Consider the following 12,973-nt stretch of genomic DNA (forward strand, 5'->3'; position numbering starts at 1 on the left):
TGCTATTGATTTATTTTCTTTCATTGAGGCCTATTTTTGTACACATTATCAGGAGTCCCCCATGGCAGCCTGCAGTTGTGTATGGGGCCACTCAGGCTGCTGTCAGTGGGAAAGTATTGATACAAACTCTCCTCAGGAGATTTACAGCACAGAGGGGTGTGTGGAGCTTAAAATGTTCTCTGTATGCTATTGGCCTATGAGTCTCAGCCATTACTGACACAACTCTGTGCATTTGGTCAGTTTTGAAAAACCCAGAGACATTTCCATGTACAGAGAGTTTATAAACGCAAGGGAACCAGCCCAGACAGGAGGTGCCGCTTGTACCGGATGACCTTCTGCTTTTGTTACTCTTTCAGGCTCTGCGCCGCCCTACGCCCCCTACAGGCAGCCTGAGCTCCCGAGGGATGCTGGGAGTTGTAGTGCACAGACTGCCGGGGAGCCACAGGTTGCAGGAGAGGATCAGACTCGCCCAGCTGAGCGCACAGGGGACAGCGGAGGCGCCACCTCTTTGCACTCACCGACTGACACACAGGCGCCTCCCCCCGCCTCCCTCTCCCCTGCGGCCGGGCTGTCAGGCTGTAGCCGAGCAGCGAGTGAATGAGCCGGGGAGGAGCGCACGGAGAGTCCGCAGCAGCCACAGCAGCAATAAGCCGAGGAGGCGCAGCATCAGCACCACCAGCCTGAGCATGTCAGCGGAGCCGCAGCAGCAGCAGAGCGATTCCCCGCTGCACAGCCCGCAGCCCCCAGCGGCACAGCCCATCGGGTGGCCCATCTGCAGGGATAGCTACGAACTGCAGGAGGTTATTGGTCAGTCCCTTTCATCCTTCCGCTACTTCTGTCTGTGTCTAACCAGCTGTCAGCCCCCCCTACCGGCCTCCAGCCCCGCCGGCACCCCCGGCCCTGCTGCACCTACCACTGCAGTCATCAGCATACCTTACTATTTGCACCTTACTGTATGCACCTTACTATATACCTTACTGTATACCTTACTGTATACCTTACTATATACCTTACTGTATACCTTACTGTATACCTTACTGTATACCTTACTGTATACCTTACTATATACCTTACTGTATACCTTACTGTATACTTTACTATATACCTTACTGTATACCTTACTGTATACCTTACTGTATACCTTACTATATACCTTACTGTATACCTTACTGTATACCTTACTATATACCTTACTGTACCTTACTATATACCTTACTATATACCTTACTGTATACCTTACTATATACCTTACTATATACCTTACTGTATACCTTACTATATACCTTACTATATACTTTACTATATATCTGCCCTTGTCTGTGCTACATTCCTACTGGCACTGGGAGACTGAATGGAAAAGAGAAGGGAGTTACAGGACTACAGGAAAGGGTTTAAAACAATGTGAAGTACACTGTTATTGTAGAAAATGGTTAAATACATGGTGAAATAAGGGTTAAAGTATAGTTATGCTAAAAGGTGCGGCTACAGTATTGTGAAAGGAAGGGGTTAAATACTGTATGGAAGGCGCTGAAGTTACTGTTATTGTAGAAAGGGGAGTGTTGTAATATTGTGAAAGGAACTAGTTAAATACAATGTAAAGAACAGGTTAAAAGTACAGTTATAGAAAGTGGGGTTACAGAATTGTGAATGGAAAGGGTTAAATACATTGTTAGGGAAAAATAAAGTTGGGTGATTGAAAGTAGTGGCAAAATGAAGGGATGTACAATGAAATAATGGCTAAAATAAAGTGAAGCAAAGGGGTTAAACTAAAACTGCGGGGGCAGGCTATGTATGGTGCAGGGAAAGTGTTAAAATACAATGAGGAGGTTTAAAGGACAGTGTGTAAAGGGTTAAACTATACTGAGATGTAAGGGGTTAACTGCAGGAAGAGGAGGGTTAACACAACAGAGGGGAGGGTGAGTGTGAATTATTAAAGGTACCACAACTGTTGTAGTTGATTATTGACTGTAGGCCAAGGATGCCCAGCATGAAGCTATGTGTCTGTGGGGGATGATGGGAGTTGTAGTTCACAGGCCGGTGGTATAGGCCATACACTTGTGATGGGTCAGCTGCCCCTATTCTCTGTGTTCCTTTTAAAACACACCCACTACGCTAGGTTGCAGCACTGGCCTGCTCAGCATGGCATGCAACCTGGCACACACACTGGCACACGCACTGGCACACACACACTGGCACGCACACTGGCACGCACACTGGCACATGCACTGGCACGCACACACTGGCACGCACACTGGCACGCACACTGGCACATGCACTGGCACGCACACTGGCACACACACTGGCACGCACTGGCGCACACTGGCACGCACACTGGCACACACACACTGGCGCACATCCCCCAGCTCCTCTGCATAGGTACTGAGTGATAGTTCACCCTCTCAAGGTTGCCAGTCAGTGGGATCCAGTCTGTGGCCCAGTGTGAGGCTATTGGGCAGCACCAGATGGCACTCTGAGACTTCCGGGCTGTTTCACTGCTGCGCTGCCCGTGATAACGGAAACCACAGATACCTATCTGTGCCTGCCCACCCCGCTTTATTCCTCTTTAACCCTTCCACTACTTGAGCTACAATAAAACTTAACTTCCCATTAAAGTTTCACTATTTCCCTGCCTTTATATTCCCTTCCATTATTGCTCTGAGGCCCCCGCTGTCCTGTACGTTTGCTGTTTGATCTCCCATAAATACCTTGTATGTCATTAGCATGTTCCTTGGCCCTACTGGCCACACACATGTAAATAATAAATGATGTTTTCATTGCTTAGATGGCAGAAGCAAGGGGTTAAATCCAATTTAAAGGCCAAACAGCTGCCGTTTGTATATATAATATGAAGGTATTACTAGGAGTTACTTGGCATGATGAATGGCAGGGAGGGCAGATGCAGAGCAGGATATATATATATAGGTGCCCCATAGCTACGCTCTTGTACTTATTACTGTATAGAAGTAATAGGTGCCATGTATATAAATGTGGGGTGCTGCTGTAATCTGACACCTGGGTGCTTCTCCCATAGATGACAAAGCTGCACTACGCAGCACAGCACTTTTCTATAGGCTTGCTCTGCTCTCTCCATGCTGTATCAGCTGCATGCCTGGTGTGTGTTTGTTCTTATTTAGTACTTCCCAGTATTTGTTTTAATACTTGGTTATATAATGTTTTCTAATTGTCTAATATACCACAGCAATTTATAGGTCCTACCACCAGTAGCAACAAACATTTAAAGAGACAACAACCTTTTAAAAGAGGTATAAACACTGCTCAACCTAACTTTAATTAGTTATTGCTGGACTACAAATCCCAGAATAATGTAACATATAATGAATGGTGAGGCATGCTGGGAGATGTAGTCCAGCAACATCAGGGTTGTATTCTTAAAGCAATATTGCACAATAAAACTTTTCCCCAAAGCGACTGCTTTAAAATGCAACTAATCCTCCAATGAGAATCCCAGCTGATCTGTGTAAATCTGGCTCCATGGTGTTTGCTCCACCAATTGGGTTAAAGGAGTAGGAAAGGTAGTGCAGTGGGACAGTGTTATAGTTGGGTTTACAACCTCTTTAAATATTGTATATATTCCTAGTCATGAATGTGATAGTAACGTTGCTTGGGTCTGTGCCTGGGCGGAATGAGCATTAATCGGGCTTACGCCATTGGCTGGATATTTCTGCCTGGCAATGCTTTCCTATACAGGCACATCCCAGCCAAGGATTTCTTCTGTATAATGACCAACATAATGAGATGTACAGTTGATGTATTTATGGGAGTTACAGTTGCGCCGTATTTTATCACTGGGGGAACAGAACAAGGTTTATGTGTTTGGCTCGTCATCCCCGAATCCAATTATGGGCAATTTGTGCTTAATAAGGAAGGCATTGACTCCGGAACATTCTGAGGCAGTGTGTTGGGAAGGTTTGGTTCTGAGAAGGTCACACACACACAGTTCACATTTTCCTAGAATGGTGTGAGGGCAGGTTAGATAAATACACAGGGTTTCCTTTAACTCTGAGCAGAGGGAATAAATGTATTTGTCTCTAGGGAGTAAACTCAGTGGTTCCCATGTCACTGGATAGAGTCTCTGTAACAAGCAGAAAGTGTGTTGTGGCTGAATTGCAGCCCTGGCAGGTTCTGTACTACAATACAACAATACAGCTTAAAGGAGAACTAAAGCTTAATTTAAGAAATAGGCTAGAAATGCTGCACATTATGTTTTGGGCTTCTGTGCCAACCATAGCCCTTTAGCAGGGAACATCTGTTCCTTCAAATATGCCCACAGAAGCCCCTCATCTTCTTTTCTGCTGATTCACTGCTCATACTCCGTGCTGCTGTCACTTACCTGAGCTTAGGGACCGACACACAATATACTGTATATATAGAATATAAATGTAACAGTATAAGTTGATTAGTAATTCATTCGGTTCACATAAACATGGCAGCTCTGAAACCAGTGCCATAAGCATCAGAATTTAATAATCAGACCTGTAGCATAAGTTTATGTGACAGTCTAACTTCATTTTGTGCTTGATAATTTGCAACAACCCCTTAGCTTAGCTACTCATCAGCTGCCCAGAGACACACTGAGCATGTGCAGTGTCCCAGACAGTCCTAACAGAATCCGAGATGAGTCCTGTGACAACTGTAAAGATCTATATCATTACTACTGTAGAGATGCTGAAACTTTTGGCTACTGTAGTCAGTTTAGTATATAAAAAATGGCATTTCTAGCCATATTCATTTTTATGGTTTAGTACTCCTTTAAGAGCATTGGCGGGACTTTAGGGTGCTAGCTGGTTCTGCTGCTTCCTTGTTTTTTTTAGTAGACTTAAAATGTTGTGTGCGTAGTGTAATTCTCCTATATACATTTGCATTCTATTACATTTGTTTCCACTAACATTTGCCAACAGACTGTAACAGCAAGTGCTGATGGCCCAGGGCACCGTCGCCATGCCATAACCAGAGATATGTCATTCTTCAGCAGCTACGTGACTGTGTCTCTATGTACGAAAGCAAATATACAGGGTGAATGTCCTGGGCACAAAACCGGCCGTACTCTCATCACTTATGTTCTATTTCAAAGGAAATCAATGAAAGTGCAACCCTGTTCATAAATAGGATATATATTGCCTTGAAGCCGGCTCCCAAATAGCTGCTAGGCCTACAAGGTCCACTGGTGCTGACTCGCTTTACATCTGTATTGACAGCAGAGAATCGATCTAGAACACTTGCAGGATTTAGAGCAGCGCTGGTACTTTTAGCAACTGATGATTCCATGAAACGTGCTGCCCTTATACGTCCAATACATCAATGCATTTATCATCACTACATAGGCTGCTGTGTAAAACATAGTTACTTTAAAGGAGAACTAAAGCTTAACAAAAGAAGCCATTTTGTCTGCTTGCCAGACATGCTAAGGTTTGCTCATTTGGCAGTCACCCGAGTTTTGGGCCAGTTTGGGTTTTTCTGATTGTTTTGCCCATGGGCTAACAGTCAGATGACATAGAGCCTGTACAGATCTAAAGGCTGAATCTCTCCTGACATCCTGATCAGTATCTTTCAGGTTCCCAGGTACTTACTGTACAGCGCTGCGGAATATGTTGGCACTTTATAAATACATAATAATAATAATTATAGGTGGCTAAATGGACCAGTAAGCTGGCAACTCAGTAAAGACAATTCAGTACGAGCCTATTTATGGCCACCTTTGTGCTTCAGGCCTACAGTATTGTTGTGGTGGCTGGTAGGCCTCGGGCCTTTTTTCCTTACTTTCTTCTTTTTTTATCTCACATTTTTCTTTACACTGTAATTGCCTCCTTTAGTTCTGACGCTGCAGGTTCATGTGCAGTTGTAGTTGCCGCAGGGAATCATTTCTGTGATTGTCAGTGCAGTAAAGCTCTTTATAAAGACCTGCCCAGCCATTCCCGTGAGTAATTCTTCCTAAAAATGAGTGTATTTATTGGCCCTGTACAGAGTTTTGGGTTCATTCCCATGACTGTCATTAATTAAATAATTAAAATATTATAATTAACACAGGAAATCTTAGCCTTAATATACTGGGTAGGATAATGCTTTCATATTTATTTTACTGTTTTACTGTTTTATTTGTACTCATTCGCTTCCGACCTGTCAGAACTCCTAGTTTGCATTCACGGGATTAGTTACAGACAGATAATATAAAGACAATGTATATTCTTACTAATTCAATATAAGGGATGGCAATGTAAAGGTCCCCATACACGAGTCGATTCTAGCTGCCGATATCCGTCCCTTAGACCGATTTGGCAGCTAATTGGCCCGTGTATGGGCATTACTGACGGGACTGCCCGACCGATATCTGGCCTGAAATTGGCCAGATCTCGATCAGGCAGGTTTAAAAATCTAGTCGGATCATGAGCCGATGCGGTCCCCGGACTGACTTTTCCTATACCCGATGTTATAATTTGATCATTTGGCCCTAGGGTCAAACGATCGAATTAGCCTGGATTCTCCCGATATCGCCCACCCGTAGGCGGATCTTAAGGTGTATGGCCACCTTAAGCCCTAGGTGTTGTTTGCCTATTAGCCTAATTTACTAGCCCCCTGGTCTCCTGTCCAACTGCATCACTCAACACCTACCCTCATTTTGCTGTTGTCCAAAAGATTATGCATTTAAATATGAACATAAATATAGTTCATTAAATATCTTCTATTCCACCATTTTTTATGTCTTATTTGTTTTATAAATAAAAATATTAGCTTTTATAAAAGTGCCATAGGCCCTGCTTATTGTTTTATTGGTGCCTATGCTCACCATGCCTTCCTTGTCACCCCCACAGACTTCTTATCCTCATAAGAGAGCCAATGACCTGGACTGCCTTGGGATGGGAAATCGACTATCAAATAACCTTTACATTTGTTATTATTATTTAATATCTTTTATTTATATAGAGTCAATATATTAATGCATACCCATCCTACGCATACCCACCCTAGGCATACCCATCCCAGCCTCTGCTGTCAAAATCCATAACTTGAATTCCCCGTGAAACTGTGATGTGAGGCAATGTAGCAGTCGAGATGGGGGGGGGGGGGTGGAAGTTATTCCTCATTATTTTTAAAAGATTTTATTTGTAAAATATCTAGCAAAACTCCAAATTAAGAGTTTAGAATTTTTAAAAGATTATATTAGCAAAATCCCCTTTTAACGATATGTAGGCTGGCCATAAAGTTAAAGATCAGCTCGTTTGCCAATGTCGATTCGCTGATCTGTTACCGATATTCCCATGGTTGGATTAATCCAATTGTTTAGCTCTCGGGCCGAACAGTCAAATAACACTGACTTGCCGAAGGTTGTTGAGGCGAGGGCAGTGTATCAACAGCCAACACGCTCTTTACCCTGCTCAGATTTGTAAAGGGGTTGTAAACCCTTCTGCACTGCTCAACCATACTTTATTCAGTTGTTGCTGGACTACAAATCCCAGAATAATGTAACATATAATAAAAGTTGAGGCATGCTGGGAGCTGTAGTCCAGGAATATCAGGTTGTTTTCTTAAAGCAATATTGCACAATTAAACTTTTCCAAAACTTTTTTACAAATCTCCAGGGCCAGCGACTACTTTAAAATACAAAAAAATCATCCAATGAGAATCCCAGCTGATCTGTGTAAATCTGGCTCCCTGTTCTCTGTTCCAGCAATTGGAGTTGGGAGTATGCTTCGAATGTACTACACTACACGAATGAACAAGTCTGTCTTTTATACCAATTCCAATGTCATATAATGAAGAAAAAAATGACACAATTATCTCTATATGTAAGATACCAGCAAGATGACACAGTGCTGGGAATCAGCATTTATATTGGTGAATTCTCTTGCATCTATAATAAAGTGTTTGATCAGTAGAATTCTCATTGGTGAATTGTTTTCTATGTGTAATAAGGTATTTTACCAACTTTCATAAAGAACTAGGGGGCGCAGTGGGTTTACTGTCCCTTTAATTACGCAAATCCCATAGCCCTCAACCATGCATTTTATTGTTACACAAGCCCTTTAAAGAGGTACTGCCCTGTTTTTATTATGGTCAAAAGCCGTGTAGTACATTCGAAGCATGAGTTTGGGATTGGGAAAGTGGGATAAAGAAAAACAAATCACTTTAATACAGATAACAGCAGCTTTGTTTCTGTATCTATTTTTTATATCAACAACATGAATGGAAAAAGAACAAATTAAACCAGTTTTGTCATGCTTCGTGATAAAGCAATGATATAGAATGACATGATCAAGGATCCACAATGCCTGAATGACTCAGTGTTTCCATTGTTTATATTTACACCCCTGTGGGATGGAGAGGTAAAGGATTAAATGGAGAAGTGGATGTAATTAGAAAGCAAGAAAATGCAGAAATAAACACTGTCTAGGCAGTAAATAATAAGGATTATAATCAAGGTACAGTCTGAATCAGCAATGCAATACCAGTAAAGGTCCCCATACTGATTCGGCAGCTAATCGGCCCGTGTATGGGGACTACCGATGGGTCTGCCCGACCAATATCTGGCCTGAAATCGGCCAGATCTCGATCGGGCAGGTTAGAAAATCTAGTCGGATCGGGGACCGCAACGGCTTGTTGATGCGGTCTCTGAACCGACTGCCCCATTGCCGCCAATATAATTCGATCGTTTGGCCCCAGAATTAGCCTACACACTCCCCAATATCGCCCAACCATAGGTGGGGATATCGGGTGAAGATCCGCTCGCTTGGTGATCTCGCCAAGCGAGCGAATCTTAACGTGTACGGGGACCTTAACTTGTACAAGGGACAATCTTCCCAGACCTTTTGGAGCTGTCACATGGTCTGATTTAACGGGGTACCCTGCTGTGCTGCACTGCTCAACCAAACTTTACTCAGCTGTTGATGGACTACAAATCCCAGAACAATTTAATATATAATGAAGGTTGAGGCATGCTGGGAGCTGTGGTCCAGCAACTTCAGGGTTGTATTCTTAAAGCAATATTGCACAATAAAACTTTTCCAAAACTTTCCCAAAAATGTCCAGGGCCAGCAGCTGCATTAAAATGCAAGAAATCCTCCAATGAGAATCCCAGCTGATGTGTGTAAATCTGGCTCCCTGTTCTCTGTTCCAGCAATTGGAGTTGGGAGCATTAAGCACAGTTTCCCAGCACTGAACAAGTCTGTCCTTAATCCCTATGTCTGATTCCTGCGTCATATAATGAAGGGAAAAAATGACATAATTATCTCTATATCATAGTGATATAGGCATAACATCAAGATGCCTGACACAGTGCTGGGAATCAGCATTCTCATTGGTCAATTATTTAGCATTTATAATGACGTTTTTGATCAGTAGAATTCTCCTTGGTGAATTTTCTTGCATCTATAATTATGTTTTTGGCAACTTCTATAGCAAAACTAGGGGGCGCAGTGGGACAGTGTTATGGTAGGGTTTACAGACCCTTTAAGAGAATACTGGATTTCAGGTGGTGATCAAAATAAAAATTCAAGGGCAGGTAGGTGGTTGTCAGCAGCAGGATCATCATTGGGAAGGATTTAATGAATGTTCAGCAAAAAGGAAAGTAACCCTCAGTCAAGCCCATTGTCTGGCGCACCAGTTGTATCTGCTCAGATAATTGGAATTGCTTTCCCATAGAAATAAGGAATAATAAATACATGAATAAAAATAAAACCAATAATTGTTGTTACAAGCCAGAAAGGAACCCTGCACCACTAATGCCATCGTCTTTTATTCCTCCTTTGTATTTGCCTAATGAAAGTATTAAGAGCTGAATTTATATATACATTCCTGTTTATTGGCTTAGCTTGCAGTTTTATCCTGCTGTTGTCTGCAGCTGGCTAAACAAAAAAAATGCCTTATCCTTATTTCTTTTTCTGGCCCTTTTGTGGTGCTATAATGCACATCAACCTTAAATGCCGTAAAATGTATCCTTATAAATGGTGCTTAGTTATGTCATTAGTTATAATTACAGCTTAATGATGTCATCAGAATTGGATCTTCTTGATGACTTCCTACTGAAAGTTCAATTTTTCCTGTTTTCAGTGCTATCTAATATTTTTCATGCTGTGGGAGTTATACACTATTGTACAAATTTGTGGACTGAATTAGTATAATACAGATGTGGCAGAGAAGGAGCTGTAGGGATATTTTGGGCATGCTGAGGGGCATTAAAATGTGGGACTAATTCAACTGAACTGTTCCACCTTTTCCATTCTGTCTATTGTTGATGAAACCGTATACAGGTATGGGACCCGTTATCCAGAATGCTCGGGACCTGGGGTTTTCCGGATAAGGGATCTTTCCGTAATTTGGATCTCCTATTAAGTCAGCTAATAAAATTATTTAAACAGTTATTAAACCCAATAGGATTGTTTTGGCTCTAATAAGGCTTAATTATATCTTAGTTGTGATCAAGTACAAGTACGGTTTTATTATTACAGAGAAAAGGGAATCATTTAACCATTAAATAAACCCAATAGGACTGTTCTGCCCCCAATAAGGGGTGATTATATCTTAGTTGGGATCAAGTACAAGTACTGTTTTATTATTACAGAGAAAAGGGAATCATTTAACCATTAAATAAACCCAATAGGATTGTTCTGCCCCCAATAAGGGGTAATTATATCTTAGTTGGGATCAAGTACAAGGTACTATTTTATTATTACAGAGAAAAGGGAAACCATTATTAAAAATGTGAATTATTTGATTAGAATGAAGTCTATGGAAGATGGCCTTTCCATAATTTGGAACTTCCTGGATAATGGGTTTCCGGATAAGGGTTTGCCCGGTCCTGCGCTTAAGGGAAAATGCCCATACCTAGTGCACCCTTACCTTCCAATTTGTGCCTGTATGTTACCCAACCACTTAGATTGTAAGCTCTACGGGGCAGGGACCTCCTTCCTACTGTGTCTCATACCACATGGCACTTATTCCCTGTGTATTTATATTTATTTATTGTATTTATTATAACACTTGTCCTCCCTGTGTGTTATTTTGTATATTGTAAGATTGTACAGCGCTGCGTACCCTTGTGGCGCTTTATAAATAAAGTTATACATACTTACATACATACAAGGGGTCCAATACCTTTATTTGGTAAGCATTCCCTTCACCCCTCCACCCACCTCTATAGTCCAATGAGACCTTCCTCGAGGTCTTGCAACCTTTGAGATAGCAAATCAATGTCATGAACATGTGCAAGGTTCTGAGTTATCGTGTTGTATATGAATTTTTGAACATTTGCAATGTTTTGCATTCATTTGTAAATTGAATGAAAGCAGTATCTGATTAGCCATATCTGTTTCCCGGTTCTGACTCTTCTGTAACTGCACAGCTTTAGGGCATGTTATAGTTTAGGCAGCAATATTGTAAAAAGATATTCATAGTATGCAGAGAGTGATATTCTAAGATACGTTACAGCGTTCATCTTTATCCTATTGTTCATTTAAATTGTTTACATTTTTGTATTCCAGCTATCCAGCTTGGAATCTAAAGGTTCATCTGGTTGCTAGGGTTCCTTTTTCTCTAGCAACCAGGCTGTGGTTTTTGAAAGGTAGCCTAGAAGATGAATAGGGAAGGAATAAACCTTTCACATAGTGATCTGATTGGTTCGACACAATGCGTACATACATATCAGTGGGGAAAGAACACTAATATATGTCCAGTCATGCCATAGGACAAGTCCAAAATTTGGCCTGTGTTTAGCCAGCATTACTGGACTGATGCAGCTTACACCTGCGTTGGTAAATGTGCCCAGAATATGTGAGAGGCTGGCAATGCTTGAGCTTCAAATGACTATTAAATACTGGAACCAGATGAAAGAAAGCGCAGTCCTTAAAATAAACCTGTAAATATATAAGTGTTTGTTTCTGGTGTTAAATTTCCTTTACATTTACACTTCCTGCTTCACGCGTTTTACATTTTCTAATTGCAGATTGGCATCTGGCATTGTTAAACCAGTTTTTCTTCCCTCTTTAAAGCAGGGATTTGTTTGGAGAATAAGTAAGATCGCCAGAACAAACAGCAGCCAGGGGAACGGAACACTAAAACCGAGGCGGGCAGCGCGCTAATGGTTCTTATAGCTTAGCCAGCACTACTTGTATGGAGAAAATTAATGATCAGTTTTATTATCGTTAAACAATCAAAAGGTGATATTGAGTGCACAGCCAGACTTATGAGCAAAAGGAAACAGTTCATGTCAGTGACTGACTAGTAAGCAAACATCAGCAAATTCTTTTACAGGTATGGGATCCAATACCTGGAAACCTGTTATCCAGAAGGCTCCAAATTACGTCAAAGGCCATCTCCTAAAGACTTTACTTTAATGAAATAATTTAGATTTTTAAAAATTATTTTCCCTTTTCTCTGTACAGGTATGGCATGCCGTTATCCAGAAAGCTCTGAATTACAGGAAGTCCATCTCCCATAGACTCCATTTTAAGCAGATATTTTTACATTTTTTCCCCTTTTCTCTGTAATAATAAAACAGTACCTGTACTTGATCCCAACTAAGATATAATTACCCCTTATTGGGGGCAGAACAGCCCTATTGGGTTTATTTAATGGTTAAATGATTCCCTTTTCTCTGTAATAATAAAACAGTACCTGTACTTGATTCCAACTAAGATATAATTACCCCTTATTGGGGGCAGAACAGCCCTATTGGGTTTATTTAATGGTTAAATGATTCCCTTTTCTCTGTAATAATAAAACAGTACCTGTACTTGATCCCAACTAAGATATAATTACCCCTTATTGGGGGCAGAACAGCCCTATTGGGTTTATTTAATGGTTAAATGATTCCCTTTTCTCTGTAATAATAAAACAGTACCTGTACTTGATCCCAACTAAGATATAATTACCCCTTATTGGGGGCAGAACAGCCCTATTGGGTTTATTTAATGGTTAAATGATTCCCTTTTCTCTGTAATAATTAAACAGTACCTGTACTTGA

General features: G+C 41.3%; 1 protein-coding gene across 1 annotated transcript in view; it reads left to right on the top strand.

The window, feature by feature from the left end:
- The first annotated feature begins 305 nt into the window (after window positions 1-305).
- Window positions 306-12,973, top strand: part of stk39 (serine/threonine kinase 39) — a 176,372-nt gene continuing 163,704 nt past the window's right edge. Inside the window, exon 1 of the mRNA XM_018097600.2 lies at window positions 306-807. Coding sequence (XP_017953089.2) covers window positions 405-807 — 403 coding nt within the window. The 5' untranslated portion in view covers window positions 306-404. The remainder of the gene's footprint in view (window positions 808-12,973) is intronic.

This window comes from Xenopus tropicalis, chromosome 9 (genome assembly GCF_000004195.4).
Source record: "Xenopus tropicalis strain Nigerian chromosome 9, UCB_Xtro_10.0, whole genome shotgun sequence".
NCBI lineage: Eukaryota > Metazoa > Chordata > Amphibia > Anura > Pipidae > Xenopus > Xenopus tropicalis.